Source organism: Saimiri boliviensis, chromosome 11 (genome assembly GCF_048565385.1).
Source record: "Saimiri boliviensis isolate mSaiBol1 chromosome 11, mSaiBol1.pri, whole genome shotgun sequence".
Lineage (NCBI taxonomy): Eukaryota > Metazoa > Chordata > Mammalia > Primates > Cebidae > Saimiri > Saimiri boliviensis.
Window position 1 is genome coordinate 41,157,206 of NC_133459.1, and position 26,080 is coordinate 41,183,285.

Below are 26,080 nucleotides of genomic sequence, written 5' to 3' on the forward strand. Positions count from 1 at the left end.
TGAGGTACAATGATGTGATCTCGGCTCACTGCAACATCCACCTCCCGTGTTCAAGCAATTCTCCTTGCCTCAGCCTCCTTAGTAGCTGGGATTACAGGTGTGCACCACCACAGTCGGCTAATTTATATATATATATATATATATATATATATATATTTTTTTTTTTTTTTTTTTTTTTTGAGACGGAGTTTCACTCTTGTTACCCAGGCTGGAGTGCAATGGCATGATCTCGGCTCACCACATCCTCCACCTCCTGGGTTCAGGCAATTCTCCTGCCTCAGCCTCCTGAGTAGCTGGGATTACAGGCACGAGCCACCATGCCCAGCTAATTTTTTGTATTTTTAGTAGAGACGGGGTTTCACCAAGTTGACCAGGATGGTCTCGATCTCTCGACCTCGTGATCCACCCGCCTCGGCCTCCCAAAGTGCTGGGATTACAGGCTTGAGCCACCGCGCCTGGCAATTTTTATATTTTTAGTAGAGACGGGATTTCACCATGTTGACCAGGCTGTTCTCAGCTCCTGACCTCAGGTAATCCGTCTGCCTTGGCCTTCCATAGTGCTGGGATTACAGGTGAGAGCCACCGCACCCAGCCCAGTTATGTAGAATTTAACCCAATGTATGGGTTAGAAAAAATGGACTGTGTTCTTCAGGAAAAGTTACCTCGGTTTTCTCTGTTTTTAATACATTAAAATATTTCCAAATATAAATAGAGAAATAAAGAAATCAGAACACAGTTACCCAAAAAAAGTAGATTATTCTCTTTAGAATATAGAGAAAATATTGTTTTGGTTTTAAAAAGTTGGTGTTGAATGGGTTGGCAATTGGTCACTGTCCTAACTTGTTTGAGGTCTGATGACCTGTTTGGGGATAGAATGGTCATTTTAGTTTAGTTTAGTTTTTTTTTTTTTTTTTTTTAAGTGGTTTGAGGCTAAACATAATAAATCTTAAGTCCAACCCATGAGTGTGGGAGACCCTCAAATATTCCAGAAATGACTCAGCTGCCTCTCCCTCTCCCCAAGTTAAGGTGATCCCCAAGAGCACTAGGGTACTCATTCACATGAAATCTCTTCTTGGAGGGCATGAGCCTCTCATTGTTGAGGGTCTGTTGACTGGCAGCCAAGCAGAACCCTGTTCTTCCTGATATCCTGCATCAGCTCTTAATTCCCTTGACTTGAGGTCTGTAGATTGCAGAAATGTTAAGGATCCTAGGAAAGGTGATACATTAAGCTTCTCCTGTATTAAGTTTATCAGGTCCTTTCCCGAGAGGAGATTACTTAAGTGGTTAAAGGTCTCAAAATTTACAGACAAGTTTGCCAAGTGCCAGCCTTAAACCCAAGTTGTCCTTGTCGATGGCTGTGCAGAAATGTTGCTCCTACTGAAGCCACTATGAGCAGCTGCTTCTCGTCTACTACTTCTAGAAAAATGATGGCCGTGGCAATGGGAAAGAGCAAGGGGCAAGTGAAGTTGCCCGTGGCAAGAATGTCAGAGCTAGAGCCTAAACATAATAGTGACTCATACCTGTAATGCTAGCACTTTGGGAGGTGGGCGGATCACCTGAGGTCAGGAGTTCGAGACCAGCCTGGTCAACATCTGTAGTAGAGGTGAAGCACCATCTCTACTAAAAATACAAAAAACAAAAACAAAAAAAAAAAACCGCCAGGAGTGGTGGCAGGTGCCTGTAATCCCAGCTACTTGGGAAGCTAGGTAGGAAAATCACTTGAACCCAAGAGGCGAAGGCTGCAGTAAGCTGAGAATGCACCATTGCACTCCAGGCTGAGTGATGAGTAAAACTCCGTCTCAAAAAAAAAAAAAAAAAAAAAAAAGCTACGTTAATGGGCAGAGATCGTAATTAGTTTTGCATCTGCATCCCTAAACCTGTCATGTCTCCCTCTGCACAGGGCTGGACAGCCAGCATGCACCTGACCTGTCTAACTGCTTAGTAGAACCTTTTGGGCTACACTTTAACCCATTCCATTCTTCATTTATTAAAGGCTTCAATTGGAATGAGCCAGGCCCAAAGATTTACCTTTGGAGAAGAGAGATGAAGTCCTGGTAAGACTTCCTAGGTCTATGTGAATCTGCTCGTTGGGCTGAGTTGTCTCTGTCCACTTGTGGTTGGTATTTCCAGAAATGATTGAATTCTTTTCTTCCCATTTAGAAGTTTAACTGTTTGTCTGTGGTCTCATGTTGGGATTTGAAAGCCAGACGTTTTTGCTGCTTCTCGTTTCTCTAGGTCACATTTCTGTTGTAAAGCCATTTTTCTTGTGAGGTGGTAAAAAATCTCCATAAACTGTCTTACTTTGCTTAGTAGAATGTCTGCATAGTAGTAATGGCAGTGCCTTACATATGTAGAGCATTTTATAGTTTTCAAAGCATTTCCACGTATATTATCTCACTGTGTAATGTTGTCCTGGGTGTTCTATCCTAAGCAACTTGAATATTTTTCTTTTTTCTCCAACCACTTTTGAGGCTACTACACATGGCTGGTTTACTTTTACCTTTCGTATTATTTCCACCACGGGTTAGAAGTGGCAAAGGAATTTTTCAAAGAACAGTAAAAGCATCTATAAGTGATACTGTTTTCTGATGGCAAAGTGAAGATAACCTGAATGCTCTTTATAAATCGTCCCTGAGAATTACTTCCAGTTCCTTGGATTCACACGATCAGTGGAAGTACCAAAAACAGTTTATTGTAATGATTGTACCTACCCCTCCCCTTTTAAACCAGTAAAATATCTCCTAGATTGGGGGAAACTGTGCAACTCAGAGCCATATAGTAGTTTTGTGGGTGTTCTGTTTTTCATCTTTGTGCCTAGAGTTTTTGTATTGGTATTATTCATCACTTGGTGAAATTGTAACTTCATTAGCACCCTTTTCCCCCCCTAGAATTATGTGGTTATACAGTATATTACTTGTGAAATAGAAGGTGCTTTAGGTTAAAGCCTATAAGGTGGCTCTGTAAATTGTGTTTAAAATATTTTCTTGCCTGGGCATAATGGCTTATGCCTGTAATTCCAGCACTTTGGGACGCCAAAACAGGAGGATCACTTGAGACCAGGAATTCAAGATCAGCCTGGGCAAGACTGCATCTCCACAAATTTTTTTTTTAATTGGCCAGGCGTGGTGGTGTACACTTGTAGTCCCAGCTACTTGGAAGGCTGAGGTGGGAGGATCACTTGAGCCTAGGAGTTAGAGGTTATGGTGAGCTGTGATCACACCACTATACTCTAGCCTGGGTGATAGCAAAATCCTGTCTCTAAAAAATAAAATAATAAATTATTTAGAGCATTTTAGAGACTCCTTTAAGGTTCATTAGGGCAGACCAAGTAATTCCTTGAACTAACTTCTCAATTGCCCTACTCATCCCATATCCTGTCTGAATCATTCCATCACCAGATTCTGGGTGCACCATAGAGACCTAGGTAATGACTTAGAGTAATACAAGCCTTAGGATGTCAGGACTGGGAGGGACCAAGCAAGCTGCTGTGAACCCCTCTTACCCTTGCATTCTCCCTTTTATCATCCTTAAGTGATAAATGAACCTTGGCCCTTACGTCCTAAGGGAATGGAAAAGTATCCATTTTCTTGAGCCCAAATCTATCTCCCTATAGCTTCTACTCAATTCAACAAACACTGAGTGCCTGCCATGCAGCAGGCCCTATTCTAGGCACTGAGGATACATCAGTGAGCAGACAGACAAAATAAAGCTCTTATGGAACTCTATCTCCTGGAGTTATAGAAGACAAGCCAAATAATTTTTCTGCACTGAAGCCCTTCAGAAACTTAAAGACTGTGCTCTGGTTCTTCTGAGTCTTCACGTCAAGCGAATATTCCCATGTAACCCAGTAGAATACAGCATCATGTCCTCTCGCGAAGTGGATTGGTTGTCTTTTGGATGCATTCTAGTTTTTGATATTTAATTGAATTGATTTTTAGTAGATTGATTTTTCAGAAAGTTTTTTTGTAATAAAGGTAGTAAATACTTAGAGAAATTTTGGAAAATAAAGGTAAGTATAAAATGTAAGGAAGAAATTACCTGTAATTCCATTACCCACTGTTAAAATGTTGGCATATTTCCTTCTAGCTGCTCCCAACTTGTATCTGTTTAGATAGTTGAGATCATAATGCATTACTTATAGTTTTGTATCCTGTTTTTTCACTTAACATTGACATTTGTGCATTCATTATATTGATAAAATCATTGAAATGACTGCATAGCTGGGCTCAGTGGCTCATGCCTGTAATCCTGACACTTTGGAAGGCCAAGGTAAGTGGACTGCTTGAGCTCAGGAGTGTGAGATCAGCCTGGGCAACATGGCAAAACCCCATCTCTACAAAAACACACAATAATTAGAGCCAGGTGTGGTGGTGCATGCCTGTAGTTCCAGCTACTCAGGAGTCCGAAATAGGAGAATTACTTGAGCCTGGGAAGCAGAGGTCGCTGTGAGCCAAGAGAATGCCACTGCACTGGCCTGGGTGACAGAGTAAGACCCTGTCCAAAACAAAGAGAAAAGGCTGTATAATGTGCCAAGAGTGGTAGGGATTCCTGAAGTGGGCTAAACTGTTTCCTTTTCATTACGCCTTCAGCCTCCCAAGCCACTACACTTTGAGTCATATTTGTCCTATGGGAAGGAAGGTGACGATGTATCTCCAGTGAATTCTTTTAACTTAGATTATTCTGGTTATGCTGCTTTCTTTCTGCTCATTCCTTTGTGTTTCCTCATGATCATGTTCTGCACATTTGTTTGGCGTATAGGGTTGCCTATAGAGTTTCCTTGTTACATCAGGATGTCCAGGGGGCCATTTTTGAGGCCCTGTTCCTGCTAGGTTCGGTCTTGAAGAGTTTGTTGGAACCATTTCTTCTGGTGGACTGAATGATAGCAGGCACAGCACTCACTGTTGTCCTTGAATTGCAGGCCTCCAGCTAAACCAGAAGGCCCTCACCACCTTCCCAGATGTCGTACTTGTGCGGGTACCCACACCCTCAGTACAGTCAGACAGTGACATCACTGTCCTGCGACACCTGGAGAAGCTGGGCTGCCGGTTGGTCAATCGTCCACAGAGCATCTTAAATTGCATCAACAAATTCTGGACGTTCCAAGAACTGGCTGGACATGGAGTCCCCATGCCAGACACCTTCTCCTATGGTGAGTCAGCTTGAAATACACTTGGAACATATTTTCCCAAATCATGTGCATCTCTGTTTTCTTTCCCTAGAAACCTTCTAGGATCTTTGTTGTTTTTGAATGTGAGCCTGTTGATTCAACCTGTTGGCCTTTCTATCTGAAATCTTTATCCTGGCCTTTCTATCTGAAAATGCCTTGGCATCTTCCCCTCTGTAAGTCATTCCACACTGTGCACCAGGCACCATGCTGGGCACTGGGCTACGGCAGTAAGCAAGAGAGTCCTGCCCTCAAGGCATTGCCAGTCCATCAGAGGCAAAGGACAAGTTAACTGGCAATTTCACAGCAGTGTAAAAAGTGCCATGATAAAGGCCAGTGCAGAGCAGTTCAGGAATATATAGGAGAGCGCTCAAGGCAGTTTAGACATTGAGGAAGGCTTCCTAAAAGAGCTAACATAGAGCTAAGCTGATGTTACCTAGCTAAGTGAAGGGAAATTGTGGGAGGGGTTTAATGTAAAGAGAGAGAAGAATATAGAAAGACTCAGAGGGGAGAGACACCCTGACCTGTTGGTGGTATTCTGAGTAGTTTGTAGAATGTTAAGAGAGTTACAGTTGAAATATAAGGCTGGGAAGATAAGAGGGCACTATATACAGCATGTGAAGATTAGGATTAATCCTGAGAGTTAACAGGAAGTTAACAGGGAGGGCTTTAATCAGGGAGGTGGCCTGATCAGAGTTATATAGTTCAGAATATCACTTTGGCTACACTGTGGAGAACGAATTGGACAGGGGCAGGACAGAGCCAGGACAAGTACTGGTAGGTCTTTAAAATAATCCCAGTGAGCAATGATGGTCTAAACAGTGAGAATGAAGATGTGTGAACAGATTCAGGAATTGTGAAGGTTGTAGAAATAATAGGACATGATGATTGCTTTATATGAGAGTATGGAGAGGAATCAAGAGTGACTGGTTTCTGATTTGAGCAACGAGATATGAAAGCAGACATTCACTAAGACTAGAAATGTGGGAGGAGAGAAGATGATTGATGGGTAGGGGGTGAAGGATTGTAGGGGAGAGATTATTTCAGTTTGAGACATGGATCTGTTCGAGGTGTCTGTAGCGCATGCAAGTAAAAATATTTAGTAGGCAGCAGATAAATCAAAGCTTCTGAAAGAAGCGCAGACTAGGGAAGTGTAGTTGGAAACCTTCATTATGTGAGGTAACGTCCCAGGAATGGATGAGAGTACTCAGGGAGATTGTGTAGGAAGAAAAGGGAGCTGATCTGTTCACCTAAAATGGTTAAAATGGTAACTTTTATGTATATTTTAACACAAAATTTTTTTTAAAAGAGGGAATCCTTTAGGGCAGTGGTCCCCAGGCTTTTTGGCACCAGGGACCAGTTTCACGGAAGACAGTTTTTCCACAGATTGGGAGGATGAAACTGTTCCTCCTCAGATCATCACACATTAGTTAGATTGTCATAAGGGGGGCGCAGTTCATAATAGGGTTTGAGCTCCTGTGAGAATCTCAGGCCATCACTGATCTGACAGGAGGTGGTACTCAGGCAGTAATGCTTGCTCACCCACTGCTCACCTGATATGCTTCCTGGTTCTTAACAGACCATGGTCTGGTACTAGGGTTGGGGACTCCTGCTTTAGGGAATGGGTACAGGAAGAGGAATCTATAAAAGAAACTAGTCATTTGAGCTGAGGAGTTCAAAGCTGCTTTGAAGTATGATAATGCCATTGCACTCCAGCCTGGGTGACAGAATGAGACTCCATGCCTTTAAAGAAAAAAAAAAAAAAGAAAGAAAGAAAAGAAAAGGAAGGAAGGAAGGAGGGAGAGAGGGAGGGCAACTACTTGAGAGGTGAGAAGAGAAAGAAGAGAGGTCACAGAAGCCAGTGGAGAGAGTATAAGTATGGTGTCATCAAAAGTGTTGCATGATTCCAAAAGGGCAACATAATGTGTGTGTGTTGGGTTCAGCAACAGGGAGCTGAATGAATACAGTTTCAGTTTAGTGCTGGAGAGAGGGATGAAGAAATAAATGGGAAGTGAGGAAATGGTCTATAACACTCAGTGACTCGATATTAGGGATACAAAGTTATAGTTAAGGGATGATGCAGGTTCAAAGAACAGGGACTCTATTTGCTTAAGATGGAAGAGAACTGAGCATGTTTAGAATGCCTGTGAAATTAGGAATTGTGAGGTTGAATATATAGCAGAGAGGGTGCAGGATCCCTGGGGAGGTGAGAAAGGGGGTCTAAAGCACAGTGGGGCAGGGATGGATTAGGAGGACTTCTCTTACTGTATCGTAAAGAAGGGAAGAAAGGATGGCTAGAGAGAACGTAAGCTTATAAGTGGGATGGTTGGAAGTTGGGAGTTCACTTCTTACAAAACATCCTCTTCATGAAGATGCCCCTAATTACTTTCACTGCCTCATTGTCCTTTATTATTATTATTTTTTAAATCATTAGCACTCTTGTGAACTAGACAGGTCTTGTTAGTGTTCTAGAGTATTTTGCTTTGCCTGTGATAGGCAGAATAATGCCACTCCCCTACCCTGAGATACCCATGTCCTAATCTCTGGAACCTGTGATTATATGAGGTTATGTGGCAAAAGGGAATTAAGGCAGCAGGTGGAGTTGATCGCTAAGCAGATGACCTTAAGATAGGGAGATTATTCTGGCCAGGCGCGGTGGCTCAAGCCTGTAATCCCAGCACTTTGGGAGGCCGAGGCGGGTGGATCACGAGGTCGAGAGATCGAGACCATTCTGGTCAACATGGTGAAACCCCGTCTCTACTAAAAAAATACAAAAAACTAGCTGGGCGTGGTGGCACGTGCCTGTAATCCCAGCTACTTAGGAGGCTGAGGCAGGAGAATTGCCTGAGCCCAGGAGGCGGAGGTTGCGGTGAGCCGAGATCGCGCCATTGCACTCCAGCCTGAGCAACAAGAGCGAAACTCCGTCTCAAAAAAAAAAAAAAGATAGGGAGATTATTCTAAATTATCCAGGAAGGCCCAATGTTGTATGTGTCCTTAAAAGTGAAAGAGGAAAGCAGAAAAGAGTCAGAGGGAGATGTGACCGAGGGGGAAGATCAGAGTGATGACATTTGAGGACCCTACCTGCTATTGCTGGCTTTGGAGATGGAAGAGGGCCAGGAGCCAAGGAAAGCGGGGAGCCTTAGAACTTGGAAAATGCAAGGAAATAGGTTTTCCTCTAGAGCCTAACTTTATTTTTTGAAACAGGGTTCTTCTCCGTTGTCCAGAGTGTACTGCAGTGGCACAATTGTGGCTCACTGCAGCCTTGACCTCCTGGGCTCAACTGATCCTCTCACCTTAGCCTCCCAAGTAGCTGGGACCACAGGCATGCACCACCATACCCAGCTAATTTTTGTATTTTTTTGTAGAGGTGGGGTTTCACTATGTTGCCCAGGCTGGTCTCAAACTCCTGAGCTCAGGCAATTCACCCACCTCAACCCCCGCAAAATGCTGGGATTCCAGGCATGAGCCACAACACCCAGTCTTGGCTAACATTTTAATTTTAGCCCAGTGAGACCTGTGTTGGACTTCTGACTACAGAACTGTATGACAATAGATTTGTGTTGTTTGAACCACCAAGTTGTTGTAACGTGTTACAGCAGCAAGAGAAAACTAGCACCCCAGTGTACCTACAAAACACATCTATCCAGCACATTTTTTTAGAACTAAAAAGTGAAAAAAAGGACCTCCAAGCAGCCCAGATATGTGTCACGAATTCCAACAAGCATTGAACCTCCCTCTTTCACTAATGAATGGGAAAGCCCACCAGACTCTCATCTGGAACCTAGTTTCCCCTGTGCTGGAAAAATCATCTCACAAGTTGCTTTCTCCTTTCTAACCCCACAGCAAAGAGAAGCAGGAAAAGAGGCTTCTTTCTGCTCTATAGTGACAGCAGTGAGACATATTAGTTGACATCTGACAGCAAGGAATGTGACAAACCATTAAAGAAACCAGGTTCCCAAACTAGAAAGTGCACGAGTTTGGTACCATTAAATGGAGGGCAGAGGTAGTCCCTCAGGGCGCATAGTGCAGCCATTAATGTTCATGACATTGACCCTAAGTTATAAAGAAAAGATTATATTTGATAAAGTATATACAGGAACTCAGTTCATAAAACAATTTAGAACTATTTTTATGCACATCGTTATTCATATTTTTTTAAATAAGGCTTATAGGAGTATGGGAGAACCAGTTCAGGCTTCAGAGTCATACCTTCATTTTGGGTGAGACAAATTCCCAGGCTTGGTTTCTTTTCTATTGCTGCATAACAAACTTCTAAAAACTAAGAAGCTTCAAATTATACCCATTGATTATCTTGTAGTTTCTGTAGGTCAGAAGTCTAGCCACAGCATAGCCGGGTTCTCTGCTTAGGTCTCCATAGCTGAAATCGTGCTGTCAGCTGGGGCTGTGGTCTCGCCTGAAGTTTGGGATCTTTTTCCAAGCCGCCTGGCTGTTGGCACTCAGTTCCTTGCTGTTGCGGGATTAAGTGCCCCACTTCCTTGCTAGCCATCAGTTGGGCCATTCTCCGCTAGAGGCTGCCCTCCGCTTCCTGCCACATGGTCTTCACCACAACATGGCAGTTTGCTCCTTCAAGGCCAGAAGAAGAGACTCTCTGATGTTTCACCTTTTTTTTTTTTTTTTAAAGGGACTCATCTGATTAGGTCAGGCTCACCAGGGGTCATCTCCCTTTCTGTTAAATTCAAAATAACAGGAATGATATCCAACATAGTCACTGGTCCCTTCCACACTTAGAAGAGGGGATTATACAAGGTGTGTACACCAGGGAGCAGGTATCTTGGGGTTCCACCTACCACAGCCACTGTAAAGGGTAAGGTGTCTACCTATATGATATAAGGATTATATGGACTAGAGCATGTGAGGCCTTTACCACATAGAAGGTACCTGCTAAATGTTGGTTTCTTTACTTGTCTGCTCCCACCTTTTACTTTGCAGGTGCATAATGTGAGTCTGTTGAATCAAATGTGTTTGAATGGCCTTAATTATGAGAGAGAGATGAGGCCTCAGAAGAATTCCTACAGAGGGGCAGGGCTGGGGTGACCATCTGCCTTGCCTTCACTGACTTTTACCTTTTCTTGGCAGGTGGGCATGAAGACTTCTCAAAAATGATTGATGAAGCTGAGCCCCTGGGCTACCCGGTCGTGGTGAAGAGCACACGAGGCCACCGGGGTCAGTGCCACCTTTCCAGGGCTTCCTGGGTAATCAGCCCACTAGGGCTGCTGCTCTGCATGGACAAGACACTTTTCAAGTACTGCTTAGAAAAATGGAGCTCCCCTTTGAGGAGCTTGCAGTGTCCTTTCCTCTTTGTCCTCTGTTCTTGCTTTTCTCAGATCCTGCCCATCTCTTCCTTGGACTGTTGCAGCCGACTCCTGACTTGATGCTGATCAGTTTCCATAACTCCACTGCCACTGCCATTTCTGTTTTGTTTTGTTTTGAAGTAATTTCTCCGAAACATAGATCTATTCTTGTCACTCTCTCACTGAAAAACCATGTGCTGCCTGTTAGAGTCCATATCCCTAGTCAGGAAATGGAAGGCCCCGCTCGAAAAGCCTCAGCCTTCCCTTGCAGCCTCCTCTGGCCACATAAACCCTTAATAATCCATTCCAGACTACTTCTCATTCACCAGGTAGACTGTGCATTTTCCTCTCTTTAAGCGTCTGCTCTTTTCCCTTTACTGAGAATGCCATCTTTCTCTGATCACCTGGTCAACTTCTGCTCATCCTTTAAGGCCAGCTCCAGGTATCATTTCTTTTTTACACACATCCCTGATCTCCCTTCCTGTCTTCCAGACAAAATTAATTGCTCTTTCCTTTTTGTTTCCATAGCATTTTATACGTGCCTCTAGCAGAGTACTACACTTTATAACAGTTACAGGTTTATATGTCCGCTTCCTTTACTAGACTGCCAGCTGCTCAGCGGTGGGGACCAGGTCCAGAGCATCTTTCTCTGTAAAGCTTACTGCAGTGCTTAGTGCATCATAGGGACTCAGTAGGGACATCAGCAGCAGAAAGCAGTCCTCCTGCAGTATATGAGCAGGTGCCTCATCGGGACACCCGCGCAGCATGCTTAAATGCTCTGGGCATCTGGAGTGAGGGAAGGTCACCCTAAATAGATATGTAGTGAGCAACTACTATGGTGTAGGGACTATGCAATAGAAATGAAGTAGACAGCACTCCATTCTAGGTGACAGAGCAAGACCTTGGGTCTCCCCCCGCCAAAAAAACGAACTAGACCCAATCACTATTCTCTTGGAGTTCAAGTGTGTAGATAGTAGGCACAGTTGCATTGCATGGTGATCACTGCCATAGCAGGTATGTCTAGGAGTCTGTTTGAGCCTACAGGAGGGAGGGGACAACTCTGCCATGAAGTCTTCTGTGGAAGAAAAGGAGACTTAAATGGAAGTGTAGAATTTGAACTGGAGGAAGTGAGCGAGTAACACACATAAGCAGGGGTAGGCAAAACAGCCTTTGAGCGTAGATGAGTCCTGTTGAGGAGCAGAGAAAGGAGCCTGGGTAGCAAAGCGGGGCTCTTAGTGCTATCAGATATGCTTCTGAGCTCAATTTCAACCAGCCTTTCAACCAGTTATTTTTTTACTGCAGTAAAATATACATAACATATTTATTGAGTGTCTACAAAATGCCAGGCACTATTCCAGGCTTTGGGGATACAGATAAGAACAAAAGTTCCTGCGCTCAAGGAGCTTACATTGTAGAAAGGTAAGACAGACAGCAAACGGAAATTAAATATAATACATAATATTTTGTAAATTCAAAAAATTGAAATGTAATTTACATAAAAATTTACCAGTGCAAAGTGTAAAATTCTGTGGATTTTAGTGTACTCACTACATTTTACAACTATTACCACTACTTAATTTCAGAGCATTTCCATGACTTCCAAAAGAAGCCTCATACCTAGTAGTTAGTCCCGATTGCCTCTCCCTCAGTCCCTGGCAACCACTGATCTCTTATTAATAATACTTTGTTACTATAGATTTGCCTGTTTTGGCTAATTTATATAAGTGGATTTTTACAGTATGTGGACTCTTGTGTATGGCTTCTTTCACATAGCACGATGTTTTCAAGGTTCATCCACGTTGTAGCAAGTAACACTAGTTTATCTCTTTTTGTGACTTAACAATATGTGGTATGGCTGTTCCACATTTGGTTTACGTGTTCATCAGTTGGTGGACGTTTCGATTGTTTCCACTTCGTGACTTATGAATAATGCTGCTGTGAACATCTGTGTACACGTGTTTGTGTGAACACACGTTTTCATTTCTCTTGGATATATCCCTAGGGATGGAATTGCTAGGTCATATAGTAATTCTATGTGTAACTTTTAGAGGACTGCCAAATTGTTTTTCATAATGGCTATGTCATTTTACATTTCCACCAGCAATGTTTAAGGGTTCCATATCCTCACCATCACTTGTTATTTTTTATGTATGTATGTAGGTTTTGATTTGCATTTACCCAAAGACTAATCGTGTTGGGCATCTTTTCATGTGCTTCTTGGCCATTTATATACCTTCTTTGGAGGAATGTTTTTTTCATATCCTTTGTTCACTTTTTTTTTTTTCTTTTTTCTTGGGAGATGGGGTCTCTCTGTTCCCAGGCTGGAGTGCAGTGGCGTGATCTCGGCTCACTACAACCTCCATCCCCCGGGTTCAAGTGATTCTCTTGCCTCAGCCTCCCGAGTAGCTGGGATTGCAGGCGCCTGCCACCATGCCCAACTAACTTTTTTGTATTTTTAGTAGAGCTAGGGTTTCACCATCTTTGCCAGGCTGTCTTGAACTCCTGACCTTGTGATCTACCTGCCTTGGCCTCCCAAAGTGCTAGGATTACAGGCCTGAAGGCCTGAGCCACTGCGCCCAGCCCCCTTTGCCCACTTTTTAACTGGGTTTTTAATCTTTTTATTTTTGAGTTTGAAGGGTTATTCTATAATGTAGATTTTTTTTTTTTTTTTTTTTTTTTTTTTTTTTTTTTTTGGAGACAGGCTCTTGCTGGACTGCAATGGTGCAATCTTGGCTTATTGCAACCTCTGCATCTTGGGCTCAAACGATCCTCCTGCCTCAGCCTCCCAAGTAGCTGGGACAATAGGCATGCACCTCCATGCCTGGCTGATTTTTGTATTTTTCGTAGAGACAGGATTTCGTCATGTTGCCCAGGCTGGTCTCAAATTCCTGGACTCAAGTCATTCACCCACCTTAGCCTCCCAAAGTGCTGGGATTACAGGTGTGAGCCACTGCACCCAGCCATATAATATAGATTCTAAATCCTTATTATATATATAATAACATGTTTGAACATGTTTTTCCCATTCTGTAGGTTGTCTTTTCATTTCCTGATATAGTGGCTTTGATGCACAAAAGTTTTTTTATTTTAGAAAGTCTAACTTGTCTATTTTTCTATTTTTTGCTTCCATGTGCTTTTGATGTCATTTTTTGCCTTCTAAAAGCTTTATAGTTTTAGCCCTTTCCTTTGAGTCTTTGATCCATTTTGAGTTAATTTTTATATATGGTATGAGGTAGGGGTTCAACTTTATTCTTTTGCATGTGGATATACAGTTTTCCTAATACCGTTTGTTGAAGAGCCTGTTTGTTTGCCCACTAAATGCTGTTGGAACCTTTGTCAAAAATCAGTTCACCATGTGTGTGAAGGTTTATTTCTGGGCCTTCAATTTTATTCCATTGATATAGTTCTATCTTTATGCCAGGCCACACTGTCTTGATTACTGTAACTTTATACTAAGTTTTGAAATTTGACCCTTTTTCTCTCAAATGGGATTAACCATCCTTGTCGTAATAGCTTCCTAGGGCTAGTGTGACATATAGGCGAAATAATAAAAAAGCCAAGTGCTTGGCACTTAGTACATTATTAACCAATCTTGCTGCCTTGCTCTCCTTTTTTCCTTTTTGACTTAAAACTATAGCTCCTTTATTAACTGCAGACTGAGCCCCGTATTAGAACTTCTGTACCAGAAACCAAGAAACCCAGTTCCTATCTCTAGCCCCCATCTCTGCTGAAAATCCTACCTAACGTCCAGAGAACTCCAGTGCATATACCTGAATCCCAGCCATCTGTTGACAGAAGCCATATCTCCTGGCATCAGATGTGTACCTGCTTGCCCTTGTACCTTATTGCAACCTCTGCATCTTGGGCTCAAACGATCCTCCTGCCTCAGCCTCCCAAGTAGCTGGGACGATAGGCATGCACCACCATGCCTGGCTAATTGATTGAAGACATCTTCAAACACTGATTGATTGAAGACAGGTAACACTGATGCTGCATCGTGCACACTTGCTGGGGCCTCTCCATTTTCTTCCCATGCCCCCTTGCTGGGCCCTCTCCAGCTTCCCTGACAGTGATGCCCACTTACCTGCACACCCTTCTGTCACCTGCCACATGGACATCTTCAGATCATGTGGCCCTACTCCTCTAGCTCTGTCGGGTGTCTAGGGTCCAGTCATCTCAGGAATGATTGCTTCCTGGTTATAACATGTTTTGGAGGTTACTTTTCAGTTGTATGTACCACTAGGGACTGATCTTTTTATCAGGACTTCAGAAGAGTTCCACTCCTTATAAGATGGTGACACAAAGCTTAGGAAAACCATCACTTTGTTCCATATTTGCTGAAAAGAATGCTCAGACTAGGCATACTCATGTCAGCTTTGCAGAGCAAATTTATCAGAACATCTGCTCAGGTCTAATATAGTATAATTGGTATATTAGCTAATATACCAGTGGAAAAGCCAATGATGGATGGGCATGGTGACTCACACCTATAATCCCAGTACTTTGGGAGGCTGAGACAGGCAGATCACTTGAGGCCAGGAATTTGAGACCAGCTGGCTGACATGATGAAACCCTGTCTCTACTAAAAATACAAAAATCAGCCAGGGATGATAGTGCATGCCTGTAATCCCAGCTACTTTGGAGGCTGAGGCAGGAGAATTGCTTTAACCCGGGAGGCGAAGGTTGCAGTGAGACAAGATCACACCACTGCACTCCAGCCTGGGTGACAGAGCGAGACTGTCTTTAAAAAAAAAAAAATGCTGATGCTAAATAATTACAAAAGTGTAGGCGATTTGAATAGAAAGAATTTAGGCCCACTGCAATGTCTCAAGCCTGTAATCCCAGCACTTTGGGAAGCTGAGGCCTGTGGATCATGAGATCAAGAGTTCAAGACCAGCCTGGCCAAGATGGTGAAGCCCCATCCCTACTAAAAATATAAAAATTTGCCTGGCACAGTGATGGGCACCGGTAATCCCAGCTACTCGGGAGGCTGAGGCAGGAGAATTGCTTGAACCTAGGAGACGGAGGTTGCAGTGAGCTGAGATTGCGCCAGCTGTACTCTACCCTGGGCAACAGAGCAAGATTCCATCTAAAAAAAAAAAAAAGAATTCAGAATCAAGAAGCAATGCTTTCTTCAGAGATTAGTAGAGGCATAGGCCATTCCTTTCAGAATTAAATGGTGTGGCCAAATAATAATTTTATGTCTAAAAGGAAGGATGCTTGTCAGTGGTTCCCTCCTTTGAGCTCCCAAAGAATTACACATAAACCTCTCTTGATGTTATATCACACCGTGCTACCCTTTTTTTGAATCTCTCTTCATCCAGACTTGGAATTTCTCTAAAGTATGTTCAATAAATTATGTTCTACAAACATTAATTGACATCTTCCCTGTGCATATAGCCCAGTGTTAGGTGTGGGGATTTTTTTAACAATGAATTAGATGTGGACCCTGCATAATCGGCATCCTGGGGGGTGATGGGAGATGCTAATTAACTGTTTTGGGAACTGAATTGATTAGATCCTTGGGATTCTATTGTGGCTCTTTCTTTGTGTTTCTGGAATATGTCATTATGTCATTTCAAAAAGAGTGATGGTGAAGGGAAAGGGTATTAGGACCTGAGGAAAGTTAAGGGAAAGTAAGGTTCATTGGTTATTTGATAAGAAGCAAAAGCCAGGCTGGGTGCGGTGGTTCATGCGTATAATTCCAGCACTTTGGGAGGCTGAGACAGGTGGATCACAAGATCAGGAGATTGAGACCATCTGGCCAATGTAGTGAAACCCTGTCTCTGAAAAATATAAAACTTACCTGGGCATGGTGGTGGGTGCCTGTAATCCCAGCTACTCAGAAGGCTGAGGCAGGAGAATCACTTGAACCCAGGAGGCAGAGGTTGCAGTGAGACTCCGTCTCAAAAAAATAAAGCACCAGCAAAAGTCTAGCAGAGAAATAGAAGGGATCAAAGTGAGGCAAGTTCAGAGAGAACTGATGGCTCTATGGACAAGGAGGCCAAATGGCAAGAACAGCGTCCAGGGGCTTCTCTAACCCTCGTCTTGCTCTTTGTCTTTCTTATTAAAGGAAAAGCTGTTTTTCTGGCAAGAGATAAACATCACCTCTCTGACATCTGCCATCTGATCCGCCATGATGTGCCCTACCTGTTCCAGAAGTACGTGAAGGAGTCCCATGGAAAGGACATCCGGGTGGTGGTGGTAGGGGGCCAAGTCATAGGCTCTATGCTTCGCTGTTCCACTGATGGACGGATGCAGAGCAACTGCTCTCTCGGTAAGGTATAAAAGCGCAGGGTGTTATTAGGGTTTTTCGACCCATTCAGCAAATATATATCGATCCCTATTGTCTTGTCGGACCCTCTGCTAGACACCAGGATCTCATAGATGAGAATGAGGAACAAACCCTTTCCTGTGGCAGCAAGCAGTCCAGGAGGGGAGCATATGAGTGTAAGAGCTGCGGCAGAGGTCAGGCAAAGAGTGTCAGGACATGGAGGACTGAACCCTCTCCTCTAGGTGTTAAGACTTAAAACAGAGAGTGACATGAAGACCGACGCTGGAGAAAAACTCCCATTTGTGTAAAGGATGGAGCAAAGGCTAAGATGGGAGGTAGGGAGGTGAGTTTTGAAGCTGTTGCAACAACTCAGGCAAAAAATAATGAGTCAAAACTAAAGTAATGACAGGAAAAATATCATAGTTTCCTATTTTAATGGAAAATGTTTTCCTTTTTTATATGATGCTATTAGAAAGCTACAGTTTATGCTTTGGTTGCATGCATAAACACATCCCATTAACCTGTTGATAGTGTTTGTTTTCTGTTGTGCTGAATGGAGATATTCCAAGAGGGATATAAATTCTTGTCCCATCACAGAAAATTATTGTCAGCCTCATTGAATTAGTTTGTATGTTGGTAATAGGAAAAAAAATCACAGCCACTAGTTTGATTTCCTAAATTGCTAGATTTCCTAAATCACCAGAAGAATATTCCAAGTCCAGTGACTGATAAAGAGGCTTAGATGCTATCTGGCACTTCTTTAATTGAGAGTTATTGGGCATTTCCAGGAACAGACTCTGTGATAGATGTCGAGAGTGTAGAGATTATGAGAGAGCCCTTGCCCTCAGGTAGCATGTGATCTCATAAAGAAGACACATGGGCCACGTGTGGTGGCTTATGCCTGTAATCTCAGCATTTTGGAAAGCCAAGGCAGGAAGATCACTTAAAGCCAGGAGTTTGAGACCAGCCTGGACAACAAAGCGAGACCCCTGTCTCTACAGAAAAATTTTTTAAAAGTTAGCCAAGTATACTAGCACTGCCTGTAGTACCAGGAAGCTGAGGTGAGAGGATCCTTTGAGCCTAGGAGTTTGAGGCTGCAGTGAGCTATGATTGCACCATAGCACTCCAGTTTGGGCAACAGAGTGAGACCCTATCTGTTTAAAAAAAAAAAAAAAAGGAGAGAGATAATTGTAAGATACTGTGATAAAGTGGTGTGATGGAGTCAAATGCTAGATTCAAGTTGACAGATTCAAGTTGACACACTACTAATTGTCTTACATGTTATCTCATTTTCTTTTTTCTTTTTCTTTTTTTTTCATTTTTGAGACAAGAGTCTTGCTCTGCTGCCCAGGCTAGAATGCAGTGGCATGATCCCGGCTCACTGTAACCTCCACCTCCCCGGTTCAAGTGATTCTGATGTCTCAGCCACCTGAGTAACTGGGATTATAGGCATGTACCACCACACCTGGCTGATTTTTGTACTTTTAGTAGAGGCAGGGTTTCATCATGTGGGCCAGGCTAGCCTCAAGAGATCCACCCCACTCGGCCTCCCAAAGTGCTGGGATTATAGATGTGAGCCACCATGCCCAGCCCATTTTAATGATAATCATGTTTAGTGCCACAGTATTGAACCGTGTGTGTTATTTTTACTTTTTTTTTTTTTTTTTTTTGAGATGGGGTTTCGCTCTTGTTACCCAGGCTGGAGTGCAATGGCGCGATCTCGGCTCACTGCAACCTCCGCCTCCTGGGTTCAGGCAATTCTCCTGCCTCAGCCTCCTGAGTAGCTGGGATTATAGGCACGCACCACCATGCCCAGCTAATTTTTTGTATTTTTAGTAGAGACGGGGTTTCACTTTGTTGACCAGGATGGTCTCGATCTCTCGACCTCGTGATCCCACTCGGCCTCCCAAAGTGCTGGGATTACAGGCTTGAGCCACCGCGCCCGGCCTATTTTTACTTTTTTAGTTACCTTACAAAATCCATTCATTAGTAATCGTGGTTTTATAATTTATCCATGTTACTTTTCTTGGTGAGCCATTTTAAAACTGGTTTATAGCCTTTTTTAGATACAGTATCATGGGAAGGAAGAGTATTAAGGTAAAGCACTAGTTATTGGACCTGAGAATACAATTCTTAAATCTTTCCAAGGAGGCTAACTGGAGACAGTTAAATCTGAAGTCCTAGCTTTTTAGCAAAGTCAGGGCAATCGGTCTCTCTGTCCTTCCTGCAGAATTTTGTCTCAGTCCTTTCCATCTCTGTCTCTCTCTCTTCTTTTTTTTTTGGTCCATTAAGGCATTTTACTTATAAATATTAATATGTATTACATCCCTAGTAAAAGAATCCCAGGATTTTCCCACCTGTGTGTTTTCATCTTCTTCACAGGCCACCATGGCCGTGATGCCAGCTGAGGTTGTCAGTACAGTGAAACCAAACAGATGGGATGGGAGCAGATTATTCTGCCATTTTTCTAGATCTTCAAGTTGCACATCAGATAGGGTTTGTTCACTCCACCCTTGTTTAACCTGCCTACGAGGTTCACAATAGTTTTGCCAGCTCTGTGATCATCAGTGATTTCAGATTTGCCGGCATAACTATGCTTTGTCATCACAGTTATAAACCAGATGATGACTTTGGAGCATGGCCTAATAAGAACCTGGTGTTTGTCTCTCTTTTTGGCATTGGTGATGCTCTCGAGAGTATCAGCCAGGGCATTGACATGCACCATTATGGTAGCACACAAGATGGCAGAAAGAGCCGTCTCTCTCTCCTTAAAAATCAGTAAGTTAATTTTATTTGTTCTATTCTTAAGAGGAATACATTCTCAGTATAGAAAATTTGGAAAATATGCCCGGGCGCAGTGGTTCACACTTGAAATCCAAGCACTTTGGGAAGCCAAGGTGGGTGGATCACCTGAGGTCAGGAGTTTGAAATTAGCCTGCCCAACATGGTGAAACTCTGTCTGTACTAAAAATACAACAATTAGCCAGGCGGCGTGGTGGGCGCCTGTAATCCCAGCTACTCAGGAGGCTGAGGCAGGAGGAGAATTGCTTGAACCCAGGATGTGGAGGTTGCAGTGAGTCGAGATCGTGCCACTGCACTCCAGCCTTGAGTGACAGGTCAAGCAGAGCAAGACTGTCCAAAAAAAATTTTTTTTGGAAAACACAGCAAAGTCAAAGGAAAAAGGTATTTATCATCTCCACCATTTAGAGAAAACAATTTAATATTTTGGTGTAACTTACAGTCTTTTCTTCTGAGAAATCTCTTTTTGCCTAGTTATGGTCATATTGTATAGTCTTTTTTTTTTTTTTTTAGACGGAGTTTTGCTCTTGTTGTCCAGGCTGAAGTGCAATGGTGTGATCTTGGCTCACTGCAACCTCTGCCTCTCGGATTCAAGTGATTCTCCTGCCTCAGCCTCCGGAGTAGCTGGGATTACAGGCATTCGTCACTATACCTGCTTAATTTTGTATTTTTAGTAGAGACGGGGTTTCTCCACGTTGATCAGTTTGGTGTAGAACTCCCGACCTCAGGTGATCTGCCCACCTCAGCCTCCCAAAGTGCTGGGATTACAGGCGTGAGCCACTGCGTCCAGTCATATTGTAGAGTCTTAAATCCCCTGTTTTCCCATGTGATTACAGGCTCTCTGTGGGCACTATTATTTATTTTTATTTTTGAAAGAGTTTCACTCTGTGAAACAGGCTGGTGTGCAGTGGCATGATCATGGCTCACTGTAGCCTCAAACTCCTGGGCTCTAGGGTTCCTCTCACCCGAACCTCCCAAGTAGCTCGGACTGTAGCTGGGACTGCAGCTGCTTAGGAGGCTTAGGGGTGGGAGGAACCCTACAGCAAACCACGATACCCCCTATTTTTATTTTTATTTTTTTGTAGAGATGGGGTCTCGCTATGATGCCCAGGCTAGCCCAAACTCTTGGCCTCAAGCAGTCCTCTCCATATTTTACATATGGATGTAAAATACACTGTTTTTCTCTATTGTATTTCTTCATTCAATATTTGTTGAATATTTATTGAGTGCCCGTCATGTACCTGGCTCTATGATTTGTATTTAAAATAATACTGCCATCTGGCCGGGCGCTGTAGCTCAAGCCTGTAATCCCAGTACTTTGGGAGGCCGAGGCGGGTGGATCACAAGGTCAAGAGATCGAGTCCATCCTGGTCAACATGGTGAAACCCCGTCTCTACTAAAAATACAAAAAAAAATTAGCTGGGCATGGTGGTGCGTGCCTGTAATCGCAGCTACTCAGGAGGCTGAGTCAGGAGAATTGCCTGAACCCAGGAGGCGGAGGTTGCGGTGAGCCGAGATCGTGCCATTGCACTCCAGCCTGGGTAACAAGAGCGAAACTCCGTCTCAAAAAAAAAAAAATAATAATAATAATAATAATAATAATACTGCCATCAACATCTTCGTGCATAAAGCTTTTTCCCCCCCATACATAAGATTATTCTCCCTTGATAGGGGGATGGCTGGGTCAGAGGAAATCGACATTTTTAAGACTAGATAAAAAATGACCATAGGCCAGGCATGGTGGCTCAAGCCTGTAATCCCAGCACTTTGGGAGGCTGAGGTGGATGGATTGCCTGAGGTGAGTTCGAGACCACCCTAACCAATATGGTGAAACCCATCTCTACTAAAAATACAAAAAAATTAGCCAGGCGCGGTGGCGGGCGCCTGTTGTCCCAGCTATTCGGGAGACTGAGGCAGGAGAATTTCTTGAACCCAGAAGGTGGAGATCACAGTGAGCCGAGACCGCGCCACTGCACTCCAGCCTAGGGGACAAAGCGACACTCCGTCTCAAAAAAAAGACTATTGTTTTCCCAAAGTGGGTACTGATTTCCGTCCAGACCTTTTGCAATTAATGCTCGAGCCTGTCTGTCTGGCCTTCCTGGGCAGACCCCTGTCCCTTCTTTGAAGAGTCATTTGACTTCTCAGTTGTCACCTTTACACCCCTGTGCTTTCCCCACAGGTGGCGTAGGCGTCATGTGCCCGCTGACAGAACAAGGCAAGCAGTTGGCCATTCAGGTGTCCAACATCCTAGGCATGGACTTCTGTGGCATTGATCTGCTTATCATGGACGATGGCTCCTTTGTGGTGTGTGAGGCAAACGCTAATGTCGGCTTCCTCGCCTTTGACCAGGCGTGCAACTTAGATGTGGGTGGGATCATTGCAGACTATACCATGTCCTTGCTGCCAACTAGGCAGACTGGGAAGATGGCTGTCCTCCCAGGACTGTCGAGTCCGAGGGAGAAGAACGAGCCAGACGGCTGTGCTTCAGCTCAGGGAGTTGCAGAGAGTGTCTATACCATCAACAGTGGGTCTACCTCTAGCGAAAGTGAGCCTGAACTGGGAGAGATCCGGGATTCCTCAGCAAGCACACTGGGGGCGCCACCCTCCTTGCTGCCCGAACCTGGCTACAACATTAACAACAGGATTGCTTCTGAATTAAAACTTAAGTGAATTCCTGCTTTTTGGCAGCATTTAAACCAAATCCTACTGCTTCCTTAGTAGTTTTGAGTGAATAAAATCTGGACTCATGTGATTTCATTTGCACAGAAACTAGAAATCCCATCTGGGCACTCAGCATTTTTTCTAATGATGATTAAAGCAAATGGCCTAGCTTTGTGGTTTTTACAAAGACAAATATAAAAACAGTCACCAAGAACAACGTCCCGACTGATCAATAGGAGACATGTCTGCCGTGAGCACGTGGCTATTACAGCTGACTTTAAGGCACTGACTGCTGCTGCTGCTTCTGACTTTTAGCAGTAGAATCCATTAACTCCAAATGGCTCTTGGAAATATGTACTCAAAAGCAACCACGGGATTGAAGCATGTGCAGACCTGGTGGAATGTGACTGCAGTAATACATTCTTCACTAAGTGTGTGTGTGATGCTTGGAAAATACACAGTTCAAACACTATTAGAGGATCGATATCTGCTCCCCATCAATCACCATCTTGACTCTGTTTCTCTGACACTCAGGATATGGTGTTTTAGGGAGCTTCCTCATTAGCATTTTCAGTGAAGCACTTTGTAGAAAGTGAGATTGAACATTCTTTGACTTCACAGGTTGGCAAATGTCCTGCTTTTAACTGGGCCTTTCTACAAATTGCTTTGCCACTCTGAATTTACAGACCCTGCTTCAACTAATGTCAGCCCCAGCAGCTTCTTGCACCTTTGCTGCCTTTGGCCTCAGCTGGAAATGCACTTCAAAGAGCTAGTGGCCACACACTTTATTTCTTAAGCGTGCACTAGAATCTAACACCATGGACTTTCTTTTTCAATGGACTCTGTTCACTTGTCATCCAGAAGCCAGTGGGTTTTAACCATAGAAAGCAACTTGGAGATCATCTTTCTTCCCCTCCTCTCCTGAAACTTTCTGTACTGCTTAGCTGTAGGAGGTTTCCTTGTATGAGTGGGTATATGAGCAGATGGGAGCCATTGGAAACACTCCAGTCCCCTTGAAATTCTACTTTTATCTAGGATCCAGACACCTGTCCTTGCCCACTTTTCCAAACTGGGAAGACTCAGGTATCAGGAATTACTCATTGCACATTTTGAGGGGGCTAATGTAGACATGACACCAAGTGCTTTTCATTTTAATTAAGCAGTAGATGAGATCTTTCCCATGGGAGAAATCACAGAGATGGGAGTTTTCCATTTCTGCTTATATGAAGTATAACTGAATGCGAGCAAAGCTACCTTTTTAACCAAATACACTAGAACATATGCACTCAAGAGTTAGCATAATTGGAGTTACTTCCTTGATGTTGCATGCGCCAAGAACACTTAGGGTTCTTCTTTGGGATTACCTTTGAAGCCATGCAAGTCAAGAGGCCTCACAGCTTTATAGTCAGACCTTGCATTTTATCCAACCCTTCCTCCTGCCCACCAAGGTAATCCTGAGCTTCATCATCCATTTTATTTGGAAGACTTATTTTCTAATGCTCCTTAGCTGTTAAATAATTCCTCAAGAAATAGATCTACCCTTAAAGGACAAAGATTTACCAACACTGAAGACCCTTACAAGTTGACAGTTCTAAAGCGGGTTCTAGAAATGTTCTATGTAAGGTCAGCTTCACTGTAATAAACATACATCTTCCCAAGGTGACTACTTCAAAGGCAACACTACCCATTCGGGTACAGATATTACTGTACTTATTCTGCCATAAATGTAAAATGTGTATAAAGTTAAGCTATTGCATTTTTCATAACACATTTAAATAGAAATTGGCTTTTAAAGTATTGTAGTTAAAACCAGGTCTCACCAAGTAATAGTTGTACAATTGACAAATGTTTGGTGCCATGTAATGGAGATGTCACACTACACAGTTGTAGTTTAAATGCAGTCCAACATAAGGTGCATGCCACTGACTGTAACCCTAGTAATGTGTCTTGTACAGTTGAAAAATAATACTTCACCTTTATATAGGTTATGACATGTACCTTATCTTTACCACTCAGGGTGGCTTTAAAAGACGGACAGCTTTAGGTTTGTTCTCACTGGAATTGGTTACACTTTCTGTGCAAACTTCGGAACCAAGTGATGACCGTCTGGAAGCTGCATTCCCTCGTTTCCACTGTTTGGTGTGAATCTATTCTCCCCACTTTATCTAAAAGGATGCTAGCAAGACCCCAGCCTGAGCAGAGCAGCTAGAGAGCTTCCAGATTCCTTTGCCAAAGGAGGCCCATTTTCCAGCTGTGAGTGACTTCTGTAGTCACTGGCCTCATTGCCTGGCACCAGCCCTGTCTAGAAGTGGAGAAAGCTGGATCACAGCTGGACCACAACCAGCCCCAGTCCAGGATTTCCCATACCACATTGGCTGTGGGTTCTGCGAGCCTCAGCCAGGTGGCCAGGCTATACTTGTCACAGCTGGCCACAGGCCTGCTGAAGGAACGTGGTACAGAGCCAGAGCCTGGTTCTGGCTCTCCACTTGAACAGCTGACCTCGTGCAATCACAGGAACTCTGTGTCTCCATGTTTCATTCAGATAGAGAAAATGCCTCATTTACCTCTTTGAGGCTCAAGTAATTAAGTAAGAGACCGGTGCATGTAAGTTAATAGTAGTAGAACACCTCCCACATCTGATTTTATAACAGTTTCCCATCACTCCTTAAGAAAGGAAAAGGCCATGAATTCTTGGCATTAGCACACTAAACAGTGGTAGGGGCCCTGAGAAAGGAATGCAGCTTCTCAGAGGCCTCACTTCCAGCTGGGGAAAGTTAAGACCTGAAAGGAATAAGGCTCTTTGTGTATTCAAACAGCCTTCTGGATTTATCGTATATAACCTGAAACTCTCCACTCTTGTATACCAACTAACGAAGTCTTCCTTATGTAACATAGATTGCAGTGTCTGTATATGGTCTTCCATTATCTGGTGGTAGCATCTTGAAACTGGTAAAAACTTGAATGCCAATAGCTCAGTCACTCAGAATATACTTGATTCTGCACTTGGGAAAAATGTCTTCATGCTGTTTTTCTGATCGGGTATGGGGTTGCCAGAAAGAGGATTTGGTGCTTTAGGTCTTTAGGATCTCAGAAACAATGTCAGTGGATTATAAGCCACTAGTGTCACAATTGCAGGCTCATTGCTTCCAGCTAAAAGGAGATTCCATGACCATGGGGACCAGGACAGGAGGAAAGGGAAAGGTCTGGAACAGTTTTGTGAAAGAAAGAAAAAATTGGGATCATTTGGAATTCTAGAAGGAAGGAGGAGAAAATGGCTTTTCTGTGGGCTGTTTTAATGACAGAATCATGAATATGTATTGATTAGAGGTAGATGTCTTTGAAGCTATTCTGTATAAAGATAATGAGATGCATGGATTTCCATCCACCCTGGAGAAGTGGGAGAGATGTGCTTCCTCCCTTCTTTAAATCCTGAGGAATGCTGGTCTTGAGAACACTGAATACAAATCTGGGGAAGATGTAAACAGCTGGCTCAGGGGTTTCAGAACCACCCAAATAAAAGTTGACCTTCCCAGAGGCTAATGAACTGAAATACTATGTGCAGGCATAGCCTGGAGCCACAGCTTTAGCAGGTCAGTTTAAGGAGTCAGGTCGGAGAGTAAATCCAACAGTAGTCCAGGCACTACAGCTTAGTATTTTCCTCTGCAACTGGAAGTAAGCCTGTTTGCCATTAGTCTGAATGGAGGTATTGGGAAGGGCGCTGATAATGTCATATTTGTCACTATCCCTAAAATGAATGTTTGTAGATCTGAGACTATTTTTGACTCTACCTCTGAGACTCAAGATCAGTACAGATTGTTACTTTAAAATGTTACCTGGAAGACCATCCTTCTCAGGGATATGCTGTTTTAA

At 43.4% G+C, this 26,080-nt stretch overlaps 1 protein-coding gene across 1 annotated transcript in view; it reads left to right on the forward strand.

Moving 5' to 3' along the window:
* The window catches only part of RIMKLA (ribosomal modification protein rimK like family member A), a 38,692-nt gene extending 13,469 nt beyond the window's left edge, over nt 1–25,223 (forward strand). The window contains exons 2-5 of the mRNA XM_003936983.4: nt 4,919–5,149; nt 10,262–10,348; nt 16,550–16,753; nt 21,729–25,223. Of these exons, the coding sequence (XP_003937032.1) occupies nt 4,919–5,149; nt 10,262–10,348; nt 16,550–16,753; nt 21,729–22,219 (1,013 nt within the window). The 3' untranslated portion in view covers nt 22,220–25,223. The remainder of the gene's footprint in view (nt 1–4,918; nt 5,150–10,261; nt 10,349–16,549; nt 16,754–21,728) is intronic.
* The last annotated feature ends 857 nt before the right edge of the window (nt 25,224–26,080 follow it).